Genomic DNA, 27,603 nt, shown 5'->3' on the forward strand with positions numbered 1-27,603 from the left:
TGCAACACTAGTAAGTTTTCTCAATTGTAATATTTCAACTATAATACAAATCAATAACAACTAATGTGTTAACTTTTTTCTTTTCTTTTCCAAACCAGAAAAATATTCACTATCCGGGAGCGGTGGCGCACACCTATGATCACAATGGCTCAGGAGGCTGAGGCAGGAGGATCACGAATTCAAAGGCAGCCTCAGCAAAAGCGAGGTGCTAAGCAACTCAGTGAGACCCTGTCTCTAAATAAAATACAAAATGGGGCCTGGGATGTGTTAAAGTGCCCCTGAGTTCAATCGCAGGTACATAAATAAATAAATAAATAAATAAACTGTTAGGAAGAAATGATGCGCATCGATTTGGACTATTCAGTTCAATGTATATTCACAAGTATTCTGTGCATCCTAATCCTGCTCTAAAGACAGTTTAATAATAAGTGATGTTTTATTATTTTTACTTTGTTTTTGTGGTACAAGAGACTGAAGCTAGGGCCTTCCTTGCACATGCTAGGCAAACACACCACCACTGTTACACCTCTAGCCCTGTGATAAATTTTTTTTTTTTTTTGTACCGGGTATTGAACCCAGGGGAACTTAACCCTGAGCCACATTCCCAGCCCTTTTTTTGTGTGTTTTATTTAGACAGGGTCTCGCTGAATTATTTAGGGCCTCACTAAGTTGCTGATGGTAGCTTTGAACTCTTGATCCACCTGCCTCAGCCTCTTGAGCCGCTGGGATTACAGAGTGCGCCACCATGCCTGGCCCATAAACGATTTATTTTATTTTTTGTATTTTATTTTTTAGTTGTAGTTGGACACAATATCTTTATTTTCTTTGTTTATTTTTATGTGGTGCTGAGGATCAAACCCAGGGCCTCGTGCATGCTAGGCAAGGGCTCTACCGCTGAGTCACAACCCCAGCCCGCAATAAATCATTTTTAAGTAATATCAGCACAATTTTTTTTCTAAAAAAAAAAAAAAACTTCATATAATTCTCGTACCCCGCTTTTTTGCTTAAAAAAAAAGGCATATAATCTGCGATGATTATTCGGTGAAATACGGTACATTGAGTCCCTTGTCCCCGCTGAAAGCTCTAAAGATTCTTTACCAACCTAAATATTCTGATTAATAAAGGAACCGATCAACCTAAGTTTGGTCTTAAATAATGCGACCATCCTTAAATCCTCTTCCTAAAAGCACCAGGAAGGGGCGGGTCCTCCGATTAGACTCTTGCGTGGGAGATTGCTTCAAGAGGCGGATCTTAACCCCTCAGAACGGAAGTTCCTGAGCCTTCAAACCCGCGGGGAAGCAACTTTGCAACGGACCAACATGGCGGCGTCCAGTGAGGAGCAGGCGTTTGCTTCAGGGGTTGAAAAAAACTGGGGTACAGTAGTCCGTTCCCCAGAGGGGACCCCTCAGAAAGTCCGGCAGCTGATAGATGAGGGGATTGCCCCAGAAGAGGGAAGCGCAGAAGCGTGAGTTCTAGAGTCAGATCTGGCTCAGGCACTGGGAGAATGGAGATGGCTTGGGGAAGATAGCCCTGGAACAGGGGCGGATGGTATTGGGGTCCCCTCGGTTGGCGACTTGGTCAGTAGGGATGAATAGTTATTGGGACCAGAAGGAAACTGAGACGGCTGGGATAGGTCGACTTAGATCTTCTCAGGATGTACCTGATTTCGCACCACGGGAGGAATTTTGCCATAAATTGTTTTTGGAAGGAAATATAAAAAGAACCGTTAGTTAAGCTCACAAACTTCTTTTAGTTGGGGTTCTTAGTCTTTGTGTGTGTGTGTGTGTGTTGTAGGCCGTTTGACAGTATGGAGATATGTTTTTAAAGTGCTTAAAGCAAATAAGGGATTATAAATGAAACCCGTTATGTTGGAATGTAGTTATTAAGACAGTAAAAGAAAATATTATGCATAACGTGCGTTTTTTTATTAGAGTTAAATGTTATCTGTAAGTATGTCTACTATCAAACGGTTCTGAAGTAGTAAAGAACATCAACTGTATTTCGAATTATAGCCAACAACCATAATGTGAGAAAATTGTTTTCATTGGTGACAATAGTTATTGCTTTGGTGACAGATTTGTAAGTACTGCTTATACTGCGGGGTTTTGTTGTTGTTTTGTTCTTCCCTCATAATTGAAGAAAATGTTGAATCTCAAAGGTTAGTGAACTCAGTGCCGTTTTATTCCCAACTTTATGGATGTTTTGAATTTTTTCCAAGAGGGGCTCGGAATCTTTGAGGAAGATTAGAAAAAAAAAATGTTTCTTTGAAGCTGTGATTGTTAGTGTAACCCAATTTTTATTAAAATGATACTTGTCTCAGCAGTTCCAACACGGACCTCTACTCCCAGGCACCCTTGAAATGGCTTTCATTGAAAATAAACATATCGCCTGGCTTTTTTTTCCCCCCTCTCTGCAAAATTTTTTCATGAAGTCTCTTAAAGATCCTTACTTTGATTTGAATTGTTTAATTGGTTCTTTTTGGAATGGAGCCATCCTCAAAAGAGTATTCAGATAGCAATATCAGAGTTACTTTTTCTCCTATTATAACATTGCATTTCAGATTGTATGGTGAATACCTGAGGACTTCAGTTCTTATTTTGTGATTACTAAAATTGGGCCAGGTACTGTTGGAGAACAGTGAGTGAGCTAGGAGAATAGCTTGTTGGTATTAGCAGAGTACTGTAGAGGTAGAAATTGACTGAAAATTAGATATGGCTAAACTGTAAAGAATTTTCGATGCTAAATTAAAGAATTTGGAATCTATTTAGTAAGTGTTATAAAATGATTTGAAAAAAAATTTTGATACCAGGAATTGAACCCAGGGGTGCTTAACCACTGAGCTACATCCCCAAACATATTTATTTATTTAGTATATATTTATTTGTTCTAATTAGTTATACATGACAATGCATTTTGACACATCATACATAAATGGAGTATAACTTCTCATTTATTTGGTTGTACATGATGTAGAGTTACATAGGTTATGTAATCATGTATGCACATAGGGTATTAATGTCCCATTCATTCCATTATCATTCCTACGTCCATGTCCTTTCCTCTCCTTGTTTATTTTTTATTTTGAGACTATGTTGCTGAGGCTGACTTTGAACTTGTTTCAGCCTCCCCAGCCACTGGAAATGCAGGCTTGAAAAATAGTAAGCTGGGGCTGGGGATGTGGCTCAAGTGGTAGCGCACTCGCCTGGCATGCGTGGGGCCCGGGTTCGATCCTCAGCACCACATACAAACAAAGATGTTGTGTCTGCCAAATGCTAAAAAATAAATACTATTTAAAAAAAAAAAAAAGAAAAGAAAAATAGTAAGCAGAGGAATGACATTTCTGAAATGATTTTTTTTTTTTTTTTTTTTGGAAAGCTTAAAATCCAGTGTTGGGGGGGGCTGGGGTTGTGGCTGAGTGGTAGAGTGCTTGCCTAATATGCATGAAGCACTGGGTTCTATCCTCAATACCACATAAAAATAAAATAAAGATATTTTGTCCACCTAAAACTAAAAAAATAAATATTAAAAAAATCCAGTGTTGGTATGATTGATGGTGATTTGCAGAGAAGCTAGATATGAAACATTTAAGTAGAATGGTACCATGAAAAGATTACCAACAATTCTATCACTTTGTTTTAGGAGGGATACATCTGCCACATTCCAGTCAGTTAATGGATCGCCCCAAGCAGAACAACCTCCATTGGAATCTACAAGCAAAGAAGCCTTCTTTAGCAGAGTAGAAACATTTTCTATATCCTTTTTCAGTACATGTAAGTTGTGCTTTCTACCTGTTCCTGAAATTTTTATTCCTTCAGGCCATTACATCACTTACTCTGATATTTTAACTTGGTAAGAACTTTTATAGGAAAATTAACATCATAACATGTTATCAATCAAAAGGAATATTTGAGATTATCTGACCTCTTCTTTTTACAGAAAAAAAATTAAACACCTGAGAAAAGGAAGAATAATAACTAATACTTCTATAGTGTGTTTTCTTTTCTTTTTTTTTTTTTTTAATTTTTTTTTTTAGAGAGAGAGAGAGAGTTTTTTAATATTTATTTTTTAGTTTTCAGCAGACACAACATCTTTGTTTGTATGTGGTGCTGAGGATCGAACCTGGGTCGCACGAATGCCAGGCGAGCGCGCTACCGCTTGAGCCACATCCCCAGCCCCATATAGTGTGTTTTCTATAAATTACTACATTTGCTCTTCATCTTAAGCCTTTGAAAATAAGTATTATGATTACGATTATTATACATTTTACAAAGGAGGAAGCAGTCATAACAATAGGTTATATGACTTGCCCAAAACAGCCTTCTAGCAAATGGCAGAGCCAAGACTATAGTTTAATTTTTTAAAAATATTTGTTTTTCAGTTGTAGTTGGACACTATACCTTTATTTTATTTATTAATTTATTTTTAGTGTTGCTGAGGATCAAACTTAGGGCCTCGCACATGCTAAGTGAGCGCTCTACCACTGAGCCACAACCCCAGCCCTTATAGTTTAATTTCTTAAAGACTGTCCTACTCCATTATCTCTTTCTAGATTTTCCTTTGTGTGTTAGTCCTCTGTTATTACATAAAAAATTGCTTTAAAACTAAGTGGCTTTGGGCTGAGGTTGTGGCTCAGTGGTGGAGCGCTTGCCTAGCACATGTAAGGCACTGGGTTCAATCCTTAGCACCACAGCAAAATAAATAAATAAAGGTATTGTGTCCATCTACAACCAGTGGCTTAAAACAACAAACATTATCTCACAACTTCTGTGGATTCAGAATCTAGGCAAGACTTAGTTGAGTCTCTGGCTCAGTTTCTTACTGAGAGTGCAATCAAGGTCACCTGAGTACAGTCATCTCAAAGCTAAGTTAGGAAACGATCCACTTCTACCCTTTCTCATGATCGTTAGCAGGATTCATATTCTCGTGGCTATTGGACCAAGCCTTCAGTTTTGTGCTGCCTGTCAACCAGAGATGACCTCTTGATTCCTTGCTGTGCAGTCCTTTCAGTAGGAACAGTTCATGACTTGGCAGCTGGTTTCCATCAGAATGAGTAAGCAGGGGAGCAAAATGGAAGCCATATTCATTTTTGTAAACTCATCTAAGAAATGGATGCTCTGTCTCTATTAACTGATGGTAACTCTGCAGGAATCATAGACAGAAGGTGGAAGAAATGGTGGTCCACTCCAAGTACTCCTTTTTTGATGACTTTGTTACCCCATATGCAAGGACCAAAAGGCCCAGCTGCTATTTTTTAGAATTTTTATTTTTATAGTTTTAAAATAGTTAATTTTGTCTCTAAGTTTCCATGGGGGATTGGTTCCGTGACCCCCTTGGATACCAAAATTCAGTGAAGCTTAAAATCCTCATAAAATGGCACAGTATTTGCATATAACCTATGCAACTTTAAGTCATCTAAGTACTATGTAAAATAATTGTTATACTTTATTGGGTAGGGAATAATGACTAGAGAAAGGGTTGTACATGTTCAATAGAAATGCCTTTTCTTTTTTTTTTTTAGTACTGGGGATTGAACCTAGGGGCACTTTACCATTGAGCTACATCCTCAACTCCCTTTTAAATTGAGACAGGTTCTAAGTTGCCGAGGCTGACATCAAACTTGAAATCTTCCTGCCTCACCCTGCCAAGTAGCTGGGATTACAGGCATTTACCACTTCACCTGGTTCAAATGTCATTTATTTATTTATGTATGTATGTATGTATGTATGTATGTACTGGGTGTTAAACCCGGGGGCACTTAATCACTGAGCAACATTCCCAGGCTTTTTCATTTTTTTTTAAGTTTTTTTTTTAATATGGACACAATATATTTATTTGATTTATTTATTATGTGGTGCTTAGGATAGAACCCAGTGCCTCACATATGCCAGGTAAGCGCTCTGCTGCTGAGCTATATCTCCCACCTCCTTTTTCATTTTTTATTTTGAAACAGGGTCTTACTGAGTTGCTGAGGCTGGCCTCAAACTTATGATCCTCCTGCCTCAGTCTCCTGAGTCACTGGGATTACAAGCATGCGCTACTGTGCTCAGTTTAGATGCCATGTTTGTAAAAAAGAATTTTTTTTTTTTTTTTAATACCAGGGATTGAACTCAGGAGCACTCAACTACTGAGCCCTATTTTTGTATTCTATTTAGAGACAGGGTCTTGCTGAGTTGCTTAGCACCTCACTTTTGCCATCCTTCTACCTCAGCCTCCCATTACAGGCATATGCCACTGCACCTGGCTAAAAAAGAATGTTTTTGATTCTATAGGGATATAGACCTTGAGAATACTAGGGGCTGACTATATAGACTTAGAAAAAGTTCGCAGAGGTTATAAAGAATATTTTTTAAAAAACAATTTTTTGAGCCAGGCATGGTGGCACATCTCTGTAATCCCAGTGGTGGGAGAGGCTGGGACAGAAGGATGGAGAGTTTAAAGCCAGCCTCAGGGGCTGGGGTTGTAGCTCAGTGGTACAGCTCTTCCCTAGCACTTGTGAGGCTGAGTTCAATCCTCAACACCACATAGAAATAAATGAATAAAATAAAGATATTGTGTCCATCTACAACTAAAAAAATAAAAATTAAAATTAAAAAATGCAACACCAGGGTGCTTAGCAACTCAGTGAGACCCTGTCTCTAAATAAAATACAAAAAAGGTCTGGGGATGTGGCTCAGTGGTTGAGCTCCCCTGAGTTCAATCCATGGTACCAAAAAAATTTTTTTTTCTAGTTGTTTGCAAATAATTTCTTAAAGTGATGCCTCATTTACGCCCAAATAATTCCTACAAACAAGGACTTTTTCCTACATAACCAGAATGTAACAATCAAAAGCAGGAAATTGACATTAAGTTACTACCATGTAATCCTTACACCGCAGGTTTATTTGATTTTTTTTTTTTTTTCCTTTGAGATGGGGTCTCGTGAATTGCCCAGGCTGGCCTTGAACTTTGGATCCTTCTGCCTCAACCTCCTGCATTGCTGGGAATATAGGTGTGCAGTCACCACACCTAGCATCCCAATTTTTATTTGTTTGTTTAAGTCAATTGTACTAATAATGTTTTTTCGTAGCAAAAGGATCCAGCTGAGAATCACACATTGCTTTTAGTTGTTGTTAGTCTCCTTCAACCTGGAACATTTCCAGTTTTTCCTTGAATTTCCTGATTTTGATACTTTTGAAAGCATTTGTCTGAGATTTCTTTATGGTTTATATTGAATTATGTACAAGAGTCATGAAATGATGGTACATTTTCATTGCATCCTGTCATGTGGCACACAATGAAGATTTATCCCTTTAGGTGGTGATCACTTTGATCACTTGATTAAAAGAGTGTTATACTTTTTCATTGTAAAATAATGAATTAAAAAATGTTTCACGGGGAGGTTCTCTGAAATTATATAAATGCCCATTCCTCATCAAACTTTTTATTTAGACTCATGGTTTCTTTTTTTTACTCAGTAGGTTTTTTTTATATATATATATATAAAACCATCAGTATATATTTTGATGCTCTAATTGTCTTGTGTTTAGTCAGCGGAATCCCCTTCAGAATGGCTTTTGTGTCCTTTGACATGTCCTCTGTAATTGTTTGATCTCCTTATTGCTTTCTGGGATAAGAAATAATTAAAAAAATTTTTTTCCTGTAGTGCTTAGAATCAAATCCAGAGCCTTGCACATGCTAGCCAAACATTCTACCACTGAAAACAACATTTTTTTGCTATTATTTTTGGTGATACTAGAGATCAAAGCCAGGAGTGCTTTACCACTGAGCTACATCTCCAGCCCTTTTTAAAAATTTTGAGATATGGTCTTGCTAAATTGTTGAGAGTTGGGTCAAAATTGGAATGAATCTTCCTGCCTCAGCCTAGTTACACAATGAATTCTCTCTCTCTTTTTCTTTTTAAGTGGGGTTGGGGATTGAACCCAAGGGTGATCTACCACTGAGCCATATCCTCAGCTCTGTTGATTGATTGATTGATTGATTAATTGGTTGATTATTTTTTGGTAGCAGGGATTGAATCCAGGATTGAATTTAACCATTGAGCCACATCCCTAGCCTTTTTATCTTTTTTTTTGAGACAGAGTCTCGCTAAGTTGCTTAGGGCCTCACTGAATTCCTGAGTGTGGCTTTGAATTTGTAATTCTCCTGCCTTAGCCTCCCAAGAGGCTAGGATTATATGTGTGTGCCATCCTGCCCAATTCCCTTTTTATTTTTTATTTTGAAACCCGGTCTCATTAAATTGCTGAGGCTGGCCTCAAATTTACATTCCTTCTGCCTCAGCCTTCCAAGTATATACCACTGTGCCTGGCTGCACAATGAACATTTTAAAATGTTGTAACACATTTACAGATGTGCTAATGTTTTATTTTGTTTGTTGTTTTGGGTGTTTTGGTACGGGGGTTTGGCTCCAGAGCTCCTCCTTGTACACCAAAAGCTTTGAATGCTTAAGTACCATCTGTAAAATGGCTTTTACTTACACATGACCTATATGTATCCTCCATGTACTTTAAATCATCTCTAGATTACTCCCAATACCTTATGCAATGTAAATGCTGTGTAAATAGTTGTTATATTTCATTGTTTAGGAAAAGGTCTGTACATGGTCAGTATAGATACCTTTTTCATTTGTTCTTTTTCTTTTTTGGTATTCTGTGGGTGAAACCCAGGGCCTCATACATGCTAGGCAAGCACTTACCCTGAACTATAGTCCCAGTTCCCAGATACAATTTTTGAAAATATAGATTTCATATCCACAGTTGGTGAATTTGAAGATGTAGATCCCACACAGAGGGAGAGCTGACAATATACCTCCTATTTAAGTTGTATGCCATAGGATTTATTCTATTTCTCTCTATCCACATTTGCCCCTTCTTTATTCAACATTTGTGAAACCTTATTTCTTTTATTCTGATTATATTTACTTCTTTGATCAGTCTTCCTATGTGCATTTAACTGCTATACTACCATTTCCTTCCTGCATGAATGCCCTCCTTAACTCATTTAGACTGTAGCTCTCAGCACTGAGCTGCCCATGTGAATGCCTTTTATATGGTGCTTGGTTTCAGCATCTTGACATGGGCCGTCCATCTTTATGGACACTCTTTTCATCCCAGTTGGGTTCAGCTACCTGGTACTGAGCTGCCTCTTTACATCCTGGCTCATACATCTTCCTTATTTCTCACCTGTTGTTTTAAGATGAAATTGCTCAGGAAAGGGAAGGTATTTTAAATCATTTTTATAATTGTTTATTGCATTCAATTCTGATTTTGATGCAGTACTTAGATTTATTTCTTTTTTGTTCTCATAGACTATAAATTGATTACCATTTTCTTCTTTTTTAAAATAATTTAACTTTTTTATTTTATTTTGTTTTTACGTGGTGCTGAGAATCAAACCCAGGGCCTCACTTATGCTAGGCAAGCATTTTACCACTGAGCTACAAACCCAGTCCTTGATCACCATTTTCGATATAATAATCAGTTAATCAAGTTAAATGATTCTATAACTAGATAATCCCAGTTCCTTTAATATTTATATTTAAATTCTGTTTTTCTAGCCTTCATTTATTCTTTTGCTGATATAAAAATGTTTTCAAATGTCCATATCATACTAGGCATGGTGGTGCATGCCCATAATACCAGCTACTAAGAAAACTGAAGTAAGAATAGGCTGAGCACTGTGGTACATGCCTGTGATCCAAGTGATTTTGGAGGCTGAGGCAAGAGACTCATAAGTTCAAAGTCAATCTCAGCAACTTAGTGAGACCCCGCTAATAACAAATTAAAAAGGGCTGGGGTTATAACTCAGTGGTAAGGTGCCTCTGGGTTCAATCCCCAGCACACAAAAAAAAAAAGAAGAAGAAGAAAAAGTTCAAGACCATTGTGGGTAACGTAGCAAGACCCTATCTGAGGGGGGAAAGATTCTTATAAAACTACTATAGAACTTTCCTGCCTCACATTTTATGTTTTATCATTTATTTATTTTTTTTTCCTGGTGCTTTATAAAATAAGGGCTGTCAAAGTTGGCGATATAGCTTGGTAGAGTGCCTGCCTTGCATGTACAAGGCCCTGGGTTCAATTTGTAGCACCACAAAAAAAATAAATAAATAAAATAGAAAAGGACTGTCTAGAAAGGATCTATAAAAGTGAGTGTTGAATAATAAGGATCAATAAATGTTTAAGGACTTAACATATGCTTGCCTGTTTAACACATGTACTCTGAATAAAATGGACTTGATAACCCTCAAATCATATATGCTCACATACACAGTATATAACAATTAAATTTGGGGGGGATAATAATAATAATAACTTTTATTATTTTTACCACTTTTATTCTTTGGAAAGTAAAGGTGGATGTGCTACAATTAGAAGACATAGACAAGTTGCAGAAGATATTTCTACCTTTTTGACTTTGCTCATTCCTTATTGCATAAACAGGTCTTAATGCTTTCACTAGTGTTTTTAAGTTTCCAGTATTTCAGATAAAATGAAAATGAATGGCTTCTATATTCCACCCCACAACCAATAATAAAAGAAACCTTTTTTTTTTTTTTTTTTTAAATATATGGTCTTGGCTATGTTTGTTGCCTAAGACAGTCTCAGCCTCCTAAGTAGTTAGGACTATAGGTAAGTTATAAAACCTTTGAATCATATAAAATACAGAAGCTTCCTACAGAAAAAATTAGGAACTTTTTCCCCCCTTAGCTTATTACTCAGATGACCTTCATTCTGCAAAGCATGTATCTGCTTTAAAAATGGTCTTTACCATTTGTATTACTGCTTTTCTCCTTAATTTGATGTATTTATTCTTATATGAATTAAGAATGAGTCTTACTTCTGATTTATTCATGTTAATATACTTGCGGTGTTGTTTTTCTTAACATGAATACTCTTTGAAATGGGCAGGGAAGCCCCCTGAGCTGTCTCCACTCGTCTGTGCAAAATATGGTTGGGTCACAGTTGAGTGTGATATGCTCAAGTGTTCCAGCTGTCAAGCTTTTCTCTGTGCCAGTTTACAGCCAGCTTTTGATTTTGACAGATGTAAGTATAAAACATGGATTATGTTTTCCTCTACTTTTAAAGATACACTAGCTTTTGTTTCACCATATATAATAAGGTAAATTTGCAGTTGCCTTCACCCTAATTGTTAGCTTCATTCATTACTTTTTTAAAAAAATTAAGCTACCCTAGAGTGGACTTGAATCTTGAATTCATGTATTTTAGGTAGCTGATGGCAATCTGTTTACTTTTTGATTTGAAAATTTGTACTTTTAGACAAAGTACTTTCTGAAGTCTCACACTTTGGAACGCCCAGCCTTGTAAGTTAAATGATGTATCTTATTTGTTGATTTTAGGATAACAGTTTAGAGCTTTTTCATGGAAAATGTTAAGATGAAATATTTCTACTATTTTTGTGTATTTTTAAATTATCTTAGTTGTTTCTATTTGTAGTTGTATTTGTACTCTTTAAGGCTTTTGGTTTTTGAATCTATACAGTGTTTTTTTAAGGCATTTCTACCTGTGTGGATTTCAGATAAGGAACGATGTGCTGAGCTGAAGAAATCCTTGTGTACTGCCCATGAGAAGTTCTGTTTTTGGCCAGACAGCCCCTCTCCAGGTACTTATTTCTGAGAATTCTCATTTTATATCTTCTGGGTCATTGCATTTCTAGTGTTGTGCTCGTGTGTGTGTGTGTGTGTGTGTGTGTGTGTGTGTGAGGGGGGCGGCGGGTGAGAGAGAGAGAAAGAAAGAAAGAAACCTAATCTTTCTTTTTCTTCTATTTGTGCTTTTCAAGAACTTGCATTCATTTGTTTTTTAATTTTTAATTTTTTTTAAATACATGACAACAGTGGAATGCATTATAATCCTTATTACACATATAGAGCACAATTTTTCATATCTCTGTATATAAAGTATGCTCATGTCAATTTATGCCATTATACATGTACCTTTTTTGCATTATAATTCTTAATACACATATATACCACAATTTTTCATATCTCTGTATATAAGGTATGTTGACACCCAATTCAAGTCTTCATAAGTGTACTTAGTATAATGATGTCCATCATATTCCACCCATCCTTGCTAATCCCCTTTCCCCTCCATTTCCCTCCCACCCCTCTTCCCTATCTAGAATTAATTTAATCTTCCCATGCTTTCCCTCCCTACCCTATTATGAGTCACCCCCCCTTATATCAGAAAATATTTGGCATTTGATTTTTTGGGATTGGCTGACTTCACTTAGCATTATCTTCTCCAGTGCCATCCATTTACCTGCAAATACCATGATTATGTTCCTTTTTAATGCTGAGTAATATTCCATTGTATATAAATGCCACATTTTTTTTTTATCCATTCATCCACTGAAGGACATCTAGGTTGGCTCCACAGTTTAGCTATTGTGAATTGGGCTGCTATAAACATAATGTGGCTGTGTTCCCGTAGTATGCTGTTTTTAAGGTTTTTTTTGTTGTTGTTGTTGTAGATGGACACAATTTCTTTCTTTCTTTCTTTATTAATTATGTGGTGCTGAGGATCGAACCCGGTGCCTTGTATGTGCCAGGCAGGCGCTCTACCAATGAGCCACAGCCCCAACCCCTGTATTCATTTATTTTACTACTCATTAAGTGCATAATGTGTATACATTATCCCATTTAATCTTCATAGGGCCTAGGATGTAGATATCATCAACTGAGCTTTTTTAATTGAGGAAACTAAGAATCAGAGATCCTAAGACAAACTAAAGAGAACCATAACTATGATTTTATCTGATTCCAAACTCTGCTTTTCCCATATACTGTGTAGCTCCAGATTCTACCAAAGCTTCTTTAGAGGTAAATACATTTTGGTTGTTACAGGAGGCTCAGGGGACCCCAAATAAGAGTGGTGTCACAACAGAGTGTGGAAAGGCAGGTCCTAGTCTTCTCTCCCCTTTGTGTAAGGGCCATGGCAGGACATAGTCTCCCTGAAATCAGGAACCACTGATGTGTGCACAGAGTTCTTTATAATAAGCCAAACATACAGTATCAGCTAGGATTTTGAAATATTTTGTTATTTATGCAGACATGTTTCTGCTAAGTAAATTGCTTCAACAGCAGAGCCCTCTGGTGGGGAATCTCACTAAGAGCAGAACAAAATTTTTCAGACCCATGTTTACAAAGCAGAACCGTTCATCTGTATTTGTCATTCCTTGACCACAGAACAGTGCAGTGTAGGTATATTTTTTATTTTAAGAAGACAGCTCACGCTAATTCCAGGGTCACTAATGGCTAGGAATATTCCATGAATGACTACTAAGAGGATAAAATAGATTGAAAGTGACTATGGATTGTTATCTACCTCTGATGACACTTTCTAAAAGAAGTTAACATATGACAAAGATTTCCTACTTTTGGCCTAAATTGTATCACTGTATAGCACAGCTCAGCCCTGTGAGGACTGAAGTCCATCCTTACCCAGTGCACTGAGTTTAAGTTTATAGAGTCTGCCTAGCACTCTGTTCATAACTTATTAACTCTTGTAATTATACACATTGCTTTCTTGATCCCATTCACAATTTTACTACCTTGAAGACCTCTAATTCCTATCTAGACCTTTTTTTTGAACTTGATTCATATTTTCAAGTATTCTCTAAATATTTCCACTTATTATTATAGGTACCTGGAACTCAACTTACACAAAGTTGAACTCTTCTCATATACCCAAAGCTTTGCCCAGCTCAGTAAATGGCACTGACCTCTCCATCCATTTGTCCTAAATCCAGAAGTCATTTTTAGCCACCCTTTTCTATCGTCACCCATTGTATCCTATTCATTCTTTCTCCTAAGTAGGTCTCAGATATAACTTCTTAATTACAGCATTCCTAGTTTGGTTCTTTAACATAAAAGAGATTTTTATGTGGAGAAAGGAATGTGCACACTATTTATGTTGTAATTCGAATTTATTAAGCATACCTATTAATTTTTAAGGTAATTTTTTTCTAATAATTATACAGTTGCTTTAAACATTTAAATGACATTTACTAACTTACTAGGGCTGATTATTTTGAATATGTTCAAACACTTTATAAACAAAATATACAAATACATTAATTATGAAAGATATTTAAGCTTATTATGTTAAGACATTATCCTAATGGGTTTCATTTCCTCTCTGTTCTTTTACCTTCATAAGATTTTGCTGTTGCTTTCTTAGTATTGTAGCAATCAAACAAAACACAAAATTAGAAAATGATCAGAAGGGCCTTGGGACCTGGTTTCTTTTCCCAAATTTTGCCAAACCTAAGCCCTGGTCATCAGAACATATACCTTTTTATTGTTAAATATTACTTGATTTTTAAAATCTATACCTTTTCCTTTTATTTTAATTTTACTTTTTCTTTGTAGTGCTAGAGTTCAAGCCTAGGGTCTCACTCATGCTAGGTAAGCACTCTACCTTTGAAACACACTTCAGCCTGTAACCTGATTCCTTAGTAAAGTAATGTTTCTTAAATTGATGGTGCTGGTTGCATTGGCGCACACACACCTGTAATCCCAGCTACTCAGGAGCTTGAGGCAGAAAGATTACAACTTCCAGGAGAGTCAGAGCAATTTTGCAAGACCCTGTCTCAAAATAAAATAAAAGGACTGGGGATGTACCTCAGTGGTAGAGCACTTGCCTAGCATATAGGAAGCCCTAAGTTGAATCCCCAGTATCACAAAATGAATGAATAAATTAAATTAATTGATGGCATGTATTTTGACATATGTGGTTATAGTCGTCCATTTTATCCATGAATAATTGGTTCTAAAACTCCCTTTGATACTAAAACCTGCAGATCCTCAAGGCCTTTATATAAAATGGCATAGTGTTTGTGTAAAACCTACTTTCTTCTTCCTATATACCTTAAAGCATCTCTAGATTACTTATGTTACTTAATAGAATATACTGTATCAAATAGTTGTTATAAAAAGCCTGTACCTGCTCAGTACAGATTTTTTTTTTTTTTTTGCAGTGGTTGAATCTAGGATGCAGTACCCATGGATTTTGAGGGCTAACTATATTTACAATGACTTTAAATATTTTGATTTAATCACCCCGAATGTAGCAAGTCCCACTTTCAGTAACTCATTGTAGAATGTTTGCCTAGCACATCATGCAAGGCCCTAGGTTCAATCCCCAGTACTGGGAAAAAGAGAAAAAGGAAGTATTCCTTTGTTTTAATTTTTTAACTTTTAAAATAATTTCTAAAATTTTGAAAATTTTCAAATATAGACAAGATTTCTACCACCCAGTCCCACATAATACCAACATTTTCTATCTTTGTTTCAAACCGTTTCACCTTGCTTATTTTTATGTGTGTGTTTTGGGGGAGAGGGGGTTGTGTGTATCTAGTTATGCTTTCCAACTTCACAGTTTTTAATTTTTCTCTTTATTGCTATTCTTTATTTAGTAAGATATCCTTCTCATGCTTTCCTTTAGTTTTTTGAACGTTTTAAATTTTCTACCTATGTTTCATGATGTGTCAACTTTGGAAATCCACCCCACCACCACCAGTGTTTGTTGTTATTATTTATTGTTTGTTTAGTTACTTTTTCTGAGCTGCTTCTATAAAATACATCTTCTTTATCATAGGTGTTGCTGAAGTCTCTGCTTGGTTAGATGATGATTTGTTCAGAGATTTCCTTAAATGCTTACAAACAATAAGTCCCCCAGTCTTTGTCAAGGAACTCTGTGCATTGGGTCAAGTTGTCAAGCAGGCAGTTTGCAAATCTGAATTAGGTCTCACTTCCTCCTTGCACAGAGCCACCAACTCAGCCATAGATGAGAGCTTAGGGCCTTTTTAGGTCTTTCCTGAGCTTATGTACAGCCCTACACATTCGCATATCTCAGATTCCAAGGAGTGTGTCAGAGCTTTTCAAACCCTCCTATGGACATCTCAGTTCCCAACTTTTCATTTTAAGGTTTGTGGTCCGTTTGTTGCTTGCCCCCAACTGTTTTGGTTGCCTCCGTTTTTTGTTTTTTAAGTGATTCCTCATTTTTTTTAAAGTATTTATTTTTTTAGGTGGACACAATATCTTTATTTCATTTTTATGTGGTGCTGAGAATTTAACCCAGTGCCCCACACATGCTAGGCGAGCACGCTACCACATCCCCAGCCCTTGGTTGCCTCAGTTTAACTGTGATACTAAATATTTGCTTAAAACAACTGTTCTTGAAAACCATTCTCAGGAAAAGAAGGCTTCTCATATGCTAGACAAGTGCTGTACTACTGATTTCACTGGGCCAATATGATTTTTCATGCACTGTTAGATCATATAATAACAGTCTCTAAGATGGGGCTTTGGAGGAGCACAGCTCCCCAATGTCCTCTTCCAAGGCTGTTAAGCTGCTGATTTGCATCATGATTGTGGAACTCTTGGTTTTCAGGGCTATATGGAGGATCTAAGCTGGGGAAAGAAGGATGGATACAATACAAATTAAAATGCCATAAGTTCATTTTCCAAGCTGACTAGAGCCTTTATTATTATCAAGATTCTGCCATTTTTTTCTTGAATAAACACTTCCCAGATTATTGCAAGCCTTTGGTTAAATTTGAGAATGCTAAGAAAGTAGTTTTACAATTTTACCAACATTCTTATTGCTTTTATAGAAGACAGGATTTTCAGAGGTTCTCAGTCCACCATTCCCACAATGACGTCCTACAGAGAAGCAAGAGACATGTACTTAACAGAAAAAAGTACTCAATACATCAGTGCTCTCCTACTTACTAGAATTAATTTAAAATTAACAATTAGCTAGGTGCAAGTGGTGCATATGTGTCATTCCAGCTATTTGTGATCTTAGTCTAGGAGATTAAGGCAGGAGGATCACAAATTCAAGGCCAGACTGGGTTACTTTGGTAGACCCTGTCTCCAAATAAAATAAAAAGGGCTGGGGATGTAGTTCAGTGGTGGAGCCACTTGCCTAGCTTGAGCAGTGCCTTAGTTCAGTCCCAGGACGGCAAAAAAAGTTACTCTTTTATGCTTGTTTGTATTGTATTTGTTTGCATATCATTAAGAATTCATAGCCTTTCAAAGGCATTTTATTTTAATTATAAGTTATTTTCTTATTTGAGTTTCAAGGTATTCGTAGCTGGAAATAATGGATTGATTTCCTTTAAACTGGCTCTTCTGTACTTTCAACATTGTCTCTAACATTCTTGAAAGCATTCTTGCTTGGCAGCAACAGACTTCTATTCTGGATACAACTTGATTTATTTTCCCTACCTCACAATGTGAAATCAGCAGCTCTCTCAAGAGCTTGATCCTTTTACTAGCATTAGAATAGTATTAGAGACCAAAATCTGATTGCTAATGAGGCCTATAATTATTGGGCAGAAGTGCTACTGTTACTACTATTAATACAAAATAAACTAAAATATTTAGAGATACAAATTGGTAAGTTTTCACATATGACATATGTGTACACCCTTGAAATCATCACTGCTAAATATTTTTATTCTTTCTTTCTTTTCTTTTTTTTTTTTTTTTGTGATGCTGGGGATTAAACCCAGGGAAGGCCTTGTAAATGCTCAGCAGGTGATCCTAGGTACATCCCTAGCTGCTGGACACTTTTTTTTTTTTTTGAATTTTTAATATTTATTTTTCAGTTTTTGGCGGACACAACATCTTTGTTTATATGTGGTGCTGAGGATCGAACCCGGGCCGCACGCATGCCAGGCGAGCGCGCTACCGCTTGAGCCACATCCCCAGCCTTGCTGGATACTTTTTAAATGATCAGTTTAGGGTGACATGTGAAATTTCACGTGTGTGGCGGAGGGTGGTACTGGGGATTGAACCCAGGGTCACTACCACTAAGCTACATCCCCAGCCCTTTTTATTTTTCATTTGAGACAGATCTTACTAAGTTTACCTCAAACTTATGATCCTTCTGCCTCAGCCTTCCTAGTTGCTGAGATTACAGGCATGGCCACCATGACTGGTCAAAATGTATTTTCATTCTTTGTCAGAGCTGATTAATTGTGGTTTTTACTAATCATTCTTGGCCAGATAGCCTAGTCTCCTTAGGAAGTACCTCAGCAAGACCTTTCTGTCCTCAATGTGCTTTTTCCAGTGTACCAGATTCCATTGATGAAGATGAAGATAGGGTTTACCTGTAGGGTTTTTTCCTTCCTGGCTCACAATAAGTTATGTTTCTGACAGCTTGGTAGTTGTTATAAAAGGCTGGTTCTCTAAGTTTTGTCACCTGTTCAAGCCTCTGTGTTTTTTTTTATTTTGTATACCAATATCATCTTCCTGTTTACTTTTTCCATAGATCGATTTGGGATGTTACCATTAGATGAGCCTGCTGTTCTTATTAGTGAATTCCTAGATCGTTTTCAAAACCTTTGTCACTTGGACCTCCAGCTTCCTTCCCTGAGGCCAGAGGACTTGAAAACTATGGTGAGTTTTTCTTGGCTAGGTTGTAGTGACCTCCACTTGTCATCAGCATTTGTACATGAAATAATTCTTTTAATGACAAAATGGTGCAGATTATTAGGAAGAGAACAACTCATTCATTTCTCATCTGACCTTTTCGATTTCAACCAGAAAGTGACTATTGAGGGTTGAAGCAAATAGGTTCCACTTAAATGTTTAGGTATGATTCTTGAAGTGGCAAATTTAATTTTATCTTGATTAGTTACTTATATTGTTTAACAGAAGACACTGACATGTGACTGCATATCATTTTTTGCATATAATTTTCCATAGTGATAGAGGCCAAGTAATAAACTCTTCCTGTGAATAGAAGTGTTGAAATACTCTGGCCCATCTGTACTTTGAAATTCCATATTTACTATCCCATTTCATTAGCCTGTTAGTGCTGTGAGGAAAAGCTATATTATAGGAAATAGCAGCTTATTTTAGTCATCTATTACACTACTGTGACTAAAGGACCCAACCAGAAGAACTGTAGAGGAGGAAAAGTTTATTTGAGGTGCTCACTATATCAGAGGTCTCAGTCTCCATTCCTCAGGGCTTGAGTGAGACTGAACATCATGGTGGAAGACAGTGTGGCAGAGGGAACCAGCTCACGTGATGATCAGGAAGCAGAGAGGGAGAGACTCCACTCTGCAGATACAAAATACACACCCCATAGCCATGACCCCATAAATTATTTCCTCCAACCACACCCCACCCATATCCAGTCATCACTCAGTTAATCCCATCAGGGATTAATTAACTGATTGGGTTAAGGTTATGACCCAATCAGTTCTCACACATGAGCTTTTGGGGGACGCCTCAGCAACCGAGTAAGAAGACCCTGTCTCAAAATAAAACAAAAATGTGGCTCACTGGCAGACCACCTCTGGGTTCAATCCCTAGGACCATAGGGGAAAAATAAAGCTGCTGTGTGATTCCTTAGCCCTGCCTAAAATAAATCTTCTCTATGAGGTCAGTCTCATCATATTTGTCATTTTTTTCCCTGATTTTTGCCTTGTACCATATAAGTACATCATATGAATAATTTTTCTTTGTATAATGGTAAAAACTTGAAGTTTTTTTATCTGGTTCTTTTGTAGTGCTTGACAGAAGACAAGATCAGTCTTCTGTTACACCTGCTTGAAGATGAACTTGATCACCGAACTAAAGAGAGAAAAACTCCAAGCAAGTTAGGCTCCGACATCCAAGTCCACATCACTTCTTGTGTTCTCTCTCTGTGTGGCTGGGCATGTAGGTCAGTCAGCAAATTTTGCCTGAGGGCATAAGCTGTGATAGTTGCATACACCCATATGTATATCATTCACTTATAGTATTTGGAAATCACATGATGTTTCCAGTGAGAAAACAGAAACAAAGAGAAAAGTGAGGGGAGGAGTGGATGGGTGCGGGATAGATAATAATTAGTAACAAAGAGAATTAGAACTTGGGGATTCCTTGTCTTCACACCTGAACTTTGTTTCTTGTACTGTAACTATCCAGGTATGTTCCTATAAGCAGTGAAGCTCCTTTTTGAAAATAGAAAATAAGCTATTTTTAGAAAGAAAAATCAGTGTAATTGAGTAAAAACTACCAGAGATTGGTGGGGGATGCAAGTGTAACCAGATAGAGCACTTTCCTAGCATGTGCAAAGCCCTGGGTTCAGTCCCCAGCACTCCCTAAAATTTCAGACACCAGTTGGTATCCCCTTGCCCCATGCTGATGTGTTTTTTTTAACTGCTCAGTTTGGCAGAAACTGCCTCTGAGATAGAAGATTTTTGAAACAAAATTTTTTTGGCCCCCAATGGGAAACAAAGCTAGGCAGGGCCTCACACACCCTAGGTGAGTGCTATGCCACTGAGCCATGTCTCTTTTTATTTTTTGTATTTGAAACAGTGTGTTAACAAGTTGCTGAGACTGGCTAAAACTTGCAATCCTCCTGCCTCAGCCTCCCAGATTGCTAGGATTGCCGGCATGCACCACCATGCCTGGTTTGATTTACCTTTGATATACTTTCTTTGGTAGATTAGGAAAGAGTTTAAAGAGGGACAGGACAATTTTATAAAATGTACTTCCTACATAGCCTTGCCATAGAGAGCACACCAAGAAATAATGTAAGAGGTGATGGAGAGACATAGGAAGATGACTGTCCTCAGATCAGAGGATGTAAGGACATGGTTTCCAGTTCCCTGAACCACTGAGATTTTTTTGATGAGATGAACCATACTCACATTACACTTGGTCACATAGAAGTGTTATCCTTCAGAAAGACCCAGCTTGTTTTCCATTTCTTCCTAGTTCTGCTTTGGAACCCATGCAGCTCTCCCTGATAACATGTTCACAGTGTATGAGGAAGGTGGGGCTCTGGGGCTTCCAGCAGATCGAATCATCCATGACTGACCTGGATACATCCTTTGGCCTGACCAACTCTCCAGTCCCAGGCCCTGAAGGTCGTCCAGAGCGCTTCCCTCTGGTGCCTGAATCGCCTCGGAGGATGATGACCAGGAGCCAGGATGCCACATTTTCCCCAGGCTCAGAGCAGGTATTGACTTAACTTGTTTGAGGTGGACATTTTAAAGACATTGTTGCCAAAAGTGTTGGTGGTAGAAAGTGGAAAATTGGTGGGTAGGTTTCACTTCTGGCCATATTGATCAGAGTATTATGTCATTTTTCTGTTCATCAATTGAGAAGCTAAATTTGTTATAGAAATTCAATAAAGAAATATAGTATTCTTAGAAGAGTGTACTTATGTAGGTAAAAGAATTTTTTTTTTTTTTTTTTGGTGGTACTGGGGATTGAACCCAGGATGTACCATTGAGCTTTATCCCTAGCCCTTTTGTAAATTTTTTAAAAAATATTTTTTAGTTGTCAATGGTCCTTTATTTATTTATATGTGGTGCTGAGAATCGATCCAGTGCCTCAAACATGCTAGGCAAGCGCTCTACCATTGAGCTACAAGCCCAGCCCCTTTTTGTAAATTTTGAGACAGGGTCTAGCTAAGTTGCTGAGGATGGCCTTTAATTTACAATCCTCCTGCCTCAGCTTCATAAATACCTGGGACTACAGGAATGCACTGCTGTGTCTGGCAGAAACTAAATTTTTATTCATTTATTTGTAGTTCCAGAAATTGAATCTAGGAGCACTCTACTGTGGAGCCACATTGCTTTCTGTTTTGTTTGAGACAGGATTTGACTGAGTTGCTGAGGCTGACCTGGAATTTGTGATTCTCCTGCCTCTGCTTCCCAAGTCACTGAAATTATAGGCTTGTGTCATTGCACGCTGCTCCAAATAATTTTTTATATATATTTATTTTTTAGGTGTAGACAGACACAACACAATGCCTTTATTTTTATGTGGTGCTGAGACTCGAACCCGGGTCCCACCCGTACTAGGCGAGCACTCTACCGGTGAGCCACAATCTCAGCCCTCCATATAATTTTTTAGTAATGTTTTGTTTTGTTTGTACTGGGGAATTGAACCCAGGGTCTCTTTACCACTGAGCTACATCCCCCACCCCCCACTCCCCCCTTTTTTTGAGTCAGGGTCTCAGTTGCTTAGTGCCTTGCTATGTTGCTAAGACTGGCCTCAAACTTGGAATCCTCCTGCCTCGGTCTCCCAAGTCACTGGGATTATAGTCATATGTAACCACAGACAGCCTAAATTATTTTCTTTCTTTTTTTTTAGTGTATTTATTTTAATTAGGTACATATGACAGAAGAATGCATTTTGATTCATTGTAAACAATTGCAGCACAACTGTTCATTTCTCTGATTGTACACAATGTAGCTTCACACCAGTTATACATGTGCCTAGGGTAAGGTCCATCACCTTCCACCATCTTTCCTACCCCCATACCCTCTGCTTCCTTCATCCCCTTTGCCCAATCAGAGTTCCTCCATTTTTCCCATGCCCTCCCCCATTATGGATCAGCATCCACTTATCAGACAGAACATTTGCCCTTTAGATTTTTGGTATTGGCTTACTTCGCTTACCATGATATTCTCCAACTCCATTCGTTTACTTGCAAATGCTGAGTAATATAATAATTTTATTCTCTTTTAATGCTGAGTAATATTTGTGTGTGTGTGTTTGTGTGTGTGTGTGTGTGTGTGTGTCACAGTTTATTTATCTATTCATGTCTTAAAGCGCATCTAGGTTGCTTCCACAATTTAGCTATATGCTGATTTTAAGTCCTTTGGGTATATATGAGGAGTGGGATAGCTGGGTCAAATGGTGGTTCCATTCCAAGTTTTCTGAAAGACCTTGCTTTCCAGAGTGGTTGCACCAATTTGCAGTCCCACCGGGCAATATATGAGTGTGCCTTTTCCCCTACATCCTCACCAACACTTATTGTTGTTTATATTATTGATAACTGCCATTCTGACTGGCGTGAAGTGAAATCTTAGAGTAGTTTTGATTTGCATTTCTGTAATTACTAGAGATGTTGAACATTTTTTCATGTATTTGTTGATCGGATGTACATCTTCTGAGAAGTGTCTGTTTAGCCCCTTAGCTCATTTATTAATTGGGTTGTTTGTTTTTTTGGTGTTAAGTTTTTTGAGTTCTTTATATATCCTGGAGACTAAATTATTTTCAATGTACCAATTAAAGATTTTCTCTGAAACCTAATATAAAATACTTGATTTCATATGTTTTAAGAAATACTTCTGGCCATAATCATCAACATGATGCATGGACTTTCCATGTTTCCTCTTCAGGTTGAAAAGAGCCCTAGTCCCATTGTCTCCCGAACTCGGAGCTGGGATTCTTCTAGTCCTGTTGATCGGCCTGAGCCGGAGGCAGCCAGCCCCACCACCAGAACCCGGCCAGTGACTCGAAGCATGGGAACAGGAGACTCTGCTAGCCTGGAAGTACCCTCTAGTCCCCTCCGGAAAGCCAAACGAGCTCGCCTCTGCTCTTCCAGCAGCTCAGTGAGTCCACCTTCTCATGTAGCCATCACTGAGCACAAACAGCAGGCTGTGCTCTCACCACGCAGCACTGAGACACAAGTGTGAACCACCCCGGGTCCTCTGGCTAAAGGTAGACTGCGTGAATAGGGTTAAAGATGAAATAGGTGACCAAAGGGAAAAGATTGAAGGGTTTTGTCATTTGTTCCTTTGGGTAGATTCTGGAGAGGTAATAAATATTTGAGGCTAATGGTACAGCAGTGAGGTGGGGGGACAAAGCTGATAAGGTAGTTTGTTTAACACAAAAGGACTGAAAGGAATGGGCTGGGGTTGTGGCTCAGCAGTAGAGCACTCGCTTAGCATGTGTGAGGTCCTGGGTTTGATCCTCAGCACCACATAAAAATAAATAAATAGAGATATTGTGACCAACTACAATTTTAAAAAAAAGGACTGAAAGGAAAATTTTTAAAAGACAGAATTTAAAAGCATTAAAACTAGAAGTGAGGACAATTATGAGATTTTGGACTTTATGACTAATAATATGCCTATAATAATATTCCTCCCTGAAGAGACATAGCATCTGCCCTTCATTAACACTCTCTCTTCCTCCTCCCTCAGGACACATCTTCCCGGAGCTTCTTTGATCCTACCTCTCAGCACAGAGACTGGTGTCCTTGGGTGAATATCACACTTGGCAAAGAATCTAGGGAGAATGATGGAACAGAGCTTGATGCCAGCACCCCAGCAGAGCCGGGCTGGAAGGCAGTGCTGACCATCCTGTTGGCCCACAAACAGTCTAATCAGCCAGCTGAAACAGACTCCATGGTGAGATAAGCTGTTGCCCTGCTTGTATGCAGCACTTGATCTTTATGGGATAAGCAGCAGCAGTTAGTCCTATAATTAGCACCTGCCTGCCTTCAGCTTTCCTAAGTCTTGTAGACTTATTCTGATTTATCCTTAAGAAAGGTGTGGAAGTGGTCAGTCTTTCTGCGGCTTAGTATATGGCATTCCATCAAATTCTGTTAAGTTCTTTGTTCTCTCAAATAAAATGACTCAAAGTGGAAAAGTAATACAGAAACAGAAATAGATGAATAGGCAGCTGCTGTGGCCTCATGTTGCAGCGCAGCTGCTTTCTCCATCAATTGCTGTCACTTGCCTTTGGAGCCTGGCCCGATAACTTAGCCTTTGGATCTGTGCTCTGACACCAAACCAGTTTCTTTCACTCCCTGTATCAGTCAGGCATGTGCGTTGGACCATCATTAGCCATCACAGTCATGGCTACTGTGGTTAACAAATGTGGGTACATGCAAAGCCATTGTCAAGAATGAGAGTGATGTGTGTCCTTAGTGTCCACCATAATTCCCTAATGGAATGTTAAGAACTATTTTGTTTCCATTAGCGGACTTACTTTCATATTCGCCTAAAAATTACTGATCTCTACACCCTCCAAGGTCAAAGCAAAGTAATACCTGCCAGCCAGTATTCCCAAATTCATGGTTTTGTAGGGTCTTAGGAAGCCACTGGAAGGAGCTGCACTGATGCTTTTTTTGGTACTGGAGATCGAACCCAGGGGCACTCTACCATTGAGCTACATCCCCAGCACTTTTTATTTTTACTTTTTGAGACCAGGTCTCATTAAGCTGCTGAGTCTGGCTCCCAAGTTGCTGGAATTATGGGAGTGTGCTGCCACTCCCAGCTAGTACTTATGCTTAAAGCCCAGCAATGAGGGGCTGGGGATGTGGCTCAAGCAGTAGCGCACTCGCCTGGCATGGGTGCGGCCCGGGTTCCATCCTCAGCACCACATACAAACAAAGATGTTGTGTCTGCCGAAAACTAAAATGTAAATAAAATATTTAAAAAAAAAAGATTACAGATCAGGGCTGAGAATATAACTTAGTCAGTAGAGTGCTAAAAAAAAAAAAAAAGAAAAGCCCAGCAATGAACAATGTATATTAGTGCCTTTAGAAAATATGTAGATGAATGTGTCCAAGTTTTTGCAGGAAAAAAAAATCACTTCTTTTCAATTTAAAAACATTTGGAATTGTGTAAAGCTATTTAAAGAAAAATATTTGCCCAGCTATTCAATTTGGAGTTATTAAATCTATATTTGCACATAAGTTCTCTCTACCTAGACCTTTAGGAAGTAATATTTTGGCAGTTTTACTAACAGTTCCCTCTATTACTGTTATACCAAAAAGAAACCACACAGGGTTAGGTTTTTCATTCATTTGTAGAAAAAGTTGGCCTCATAATTGGTCCTGGATTCTGGGGCTCTTAGAATCCTTTTTAGTAGCTCGTCTTTTAATCTTCCCACCAGCTGCTATGACTGGGTGAAACAAAGCTTGATGGGGCTATGGTGAAGGAGCTTGATGTTGGAAAAAGTTTATACTATTTCTTTTTTCAACTTTGTTTCTTTCAGTTTTTTACTAAACTAAATTCCCTTAGTTCCTTGAGTCAGAGCTCAAACTTTTCCTCCTGGCTCCTCGTTTTATTAAAAATTTCATCCCACAAAGAGGAAAGGAAAACAGTAGAAATGCCATGTTATATGAGAAACTGGAGGTTATTTTATGGCTCATCTTACTAAATATTCTTTATTCTCTTACTGAAGTTCTTGCTATGTGAAATATCTGCTCTTTATTATCTCAAAGACAGAGAGAACCAAGTGTTCTGATTTACCGAGAACTTTTATCTTCTAATGAATTGCTTTGTCTCCTGTAACACTATTTCTCAGAATCTCAGAGCACTTGATAGGTATGATCTAGTGGCAATGAGAGTCTTCCTATTTTTAGCTCTGCTGGCTAAAAATGAAGCTGAGAAAGTCAAGGTCATAGTTTAGACTCTTAGGGGTTATTCAACATTTATTTCTTGGCCTTGGATTATACTGTTAACCCCAAGTAGGTAGGTTCCAGGTAAATTTGAATCCTGTTCACAAGAAATAATGAACTTGGGCCATTTGAACATCATGGATTTTTTAAAAAATGCAAAATGAATGTGTGCTCTATTAATGGTAGGTCAGAAGTGTCATCATCACATAGAAAGATTAGACACTTAGAAAAGATGATGAGATGGGCTGGGGATGTGGCTCAATCGGTAGCGCGCTTGCCTGGCATGCGTGCGGCCCGGGTTCGATTCTCAGCACCACATACAAAGATGTTGTGTTCGCGGAAAACTAAAAAAAATAAATAAATATTTAAAGAAAAGATGATGAGCCATGTTTGTTGCCTCAGTTTGTTAACAGCAGTCTGACAGTAGAACAAAGGCTTCTTGATTTCATTTAATCTTTTTTTTTTTTTTTTAATTTTTTAGTTTTCAGCGGACACAACATCTTTGTTTGTATGTGGTGCTGAGTTTGTATGTGGTGCTGAGGATCAAACCCGGGCCGCACGCATGCCGGGCGAGCGCGCTACCGCTTGAGCCACATCCCCAGCCCAATTTCATTTAATCTTAACTGTACATTATAGCATATTATAAAATGGGTTTGTATTCAGTCCTAGAAATATTTTGATCATTGTAGAAGAAATTTATAGATTCTGATACTGTAGAGTCTAGAAAAAATAGTGTAAACTTTTTTCCAACATCAAACTCATTCACCCCAGCCCCCTTAAGCTTTGTGTTGTCTAGTTAGATAAAACTTTTATGTGTTATTTGTTATTTGTCTCTATAAAAGAATTTAATCCTAATAATAATCTTTTTCTACCAATAGAGTCTCTCTGAAAAATCAAGAAAAGTATTCCGAATATTCCGACAGTGGGAATCTTTATGTTCATCCTGAAGCTACTCTACCCCATTCCTGGAGAAAACTGAAATGAGAGTGACTTTTTGAAAAATAAAACCTGAATTCTCTTTGGGTCAGCTGATACTGTTTTTCTCCATTCTGGTTTAATCATAAAGAGCCCCTGCCATTGCAGAGGTAGTGAGCGTCAACAATCTGCATGATTAACATTTCCCTGTGGGGATGTGGACAGGATAAGGTACTGCAAACCCAGTTCTATTAAAGGACTGTGAGGCTACAAAACTAGATGGAAGACCTAGGAACATGCATTTCAGCAGCTTTAGTGTGGGCAGTGTTTCAAGGACTGTATATCCCAGGATTTGACAGTGTGTGTTATTAAAGTATTTGCCAAGATGCTTCAATGCTTGAGAATTGTTTTCTCCCTTGCCTGGTAGGCTGGAAAAAGCTTAGGTGATATTATCAAGAGTTAAACTGTGGGCTGGGCATGGTGGCCCACACCTTTACACAGGAGACTGAGGCAG

General features: G+C 38.1%; 1 protein-coding gene across 2 annotated transcripts; it reads left to right on the top strand.

Moving 5' to 3' along the window:
- Positions 1-1,287: 1,287 nt before the first annotated feature.
- On the top strand, positions 1,288-27,206 carry Zc3hc1 (zinc finger C3HC-type containing 1). 2 transcript variants are annotated; one of them, XM_027950143.2, is made up of 10 exons: positions 1,288-1,465; positions 3,640-3,751; positions 10,889-11,039; positions 11,533-11,616; positions 18,297-18,424; positions 19,546-19,700; positions 20,741-20,984; positions 23,161-23,373; positions 23,968-24,174; positions 27,053-27,206. In XM_027950143.2, the coding sequence occupies exons 1-10, from the start codon at positions 1,320-1,322 to the stop codon at positions 27,119-27,121; spliced, it is 1,509 nt and encodes a 502-aa protein (XP_027805944.1). In that variant the 5' UTR covers positions 1,288-1,319; the 3' UTR covers positions 27,122-27,206. The 2 variants fall into 2 exon arrangements, with proteins under 2 accessions (XP_027805944.1, XP_027805945.1); XM_027950144.1 differs by lacking the exon at positions 10,889-11,039 and having other exon boundaries at positions 3,640-3,770.
- The last annotated feature ends 397 nt before the right edge of the window (positions 27,207-27,603 follow it).

Source organism: Marmota flaviventris, chromosome 1 (genome assembly GCF_047511675.1).
Source record: "Marmota flaviventris isolate mMarFla1 chromosome 1, mMarFla1.hap1, whole genome shotgun sequence".
NCBI classification, from domain to species: Eukaryota; Metazoa; Chordata; class Mammalia; order Rodentia; family Sciuridae; genus Marmota; species Marmota flaviventris.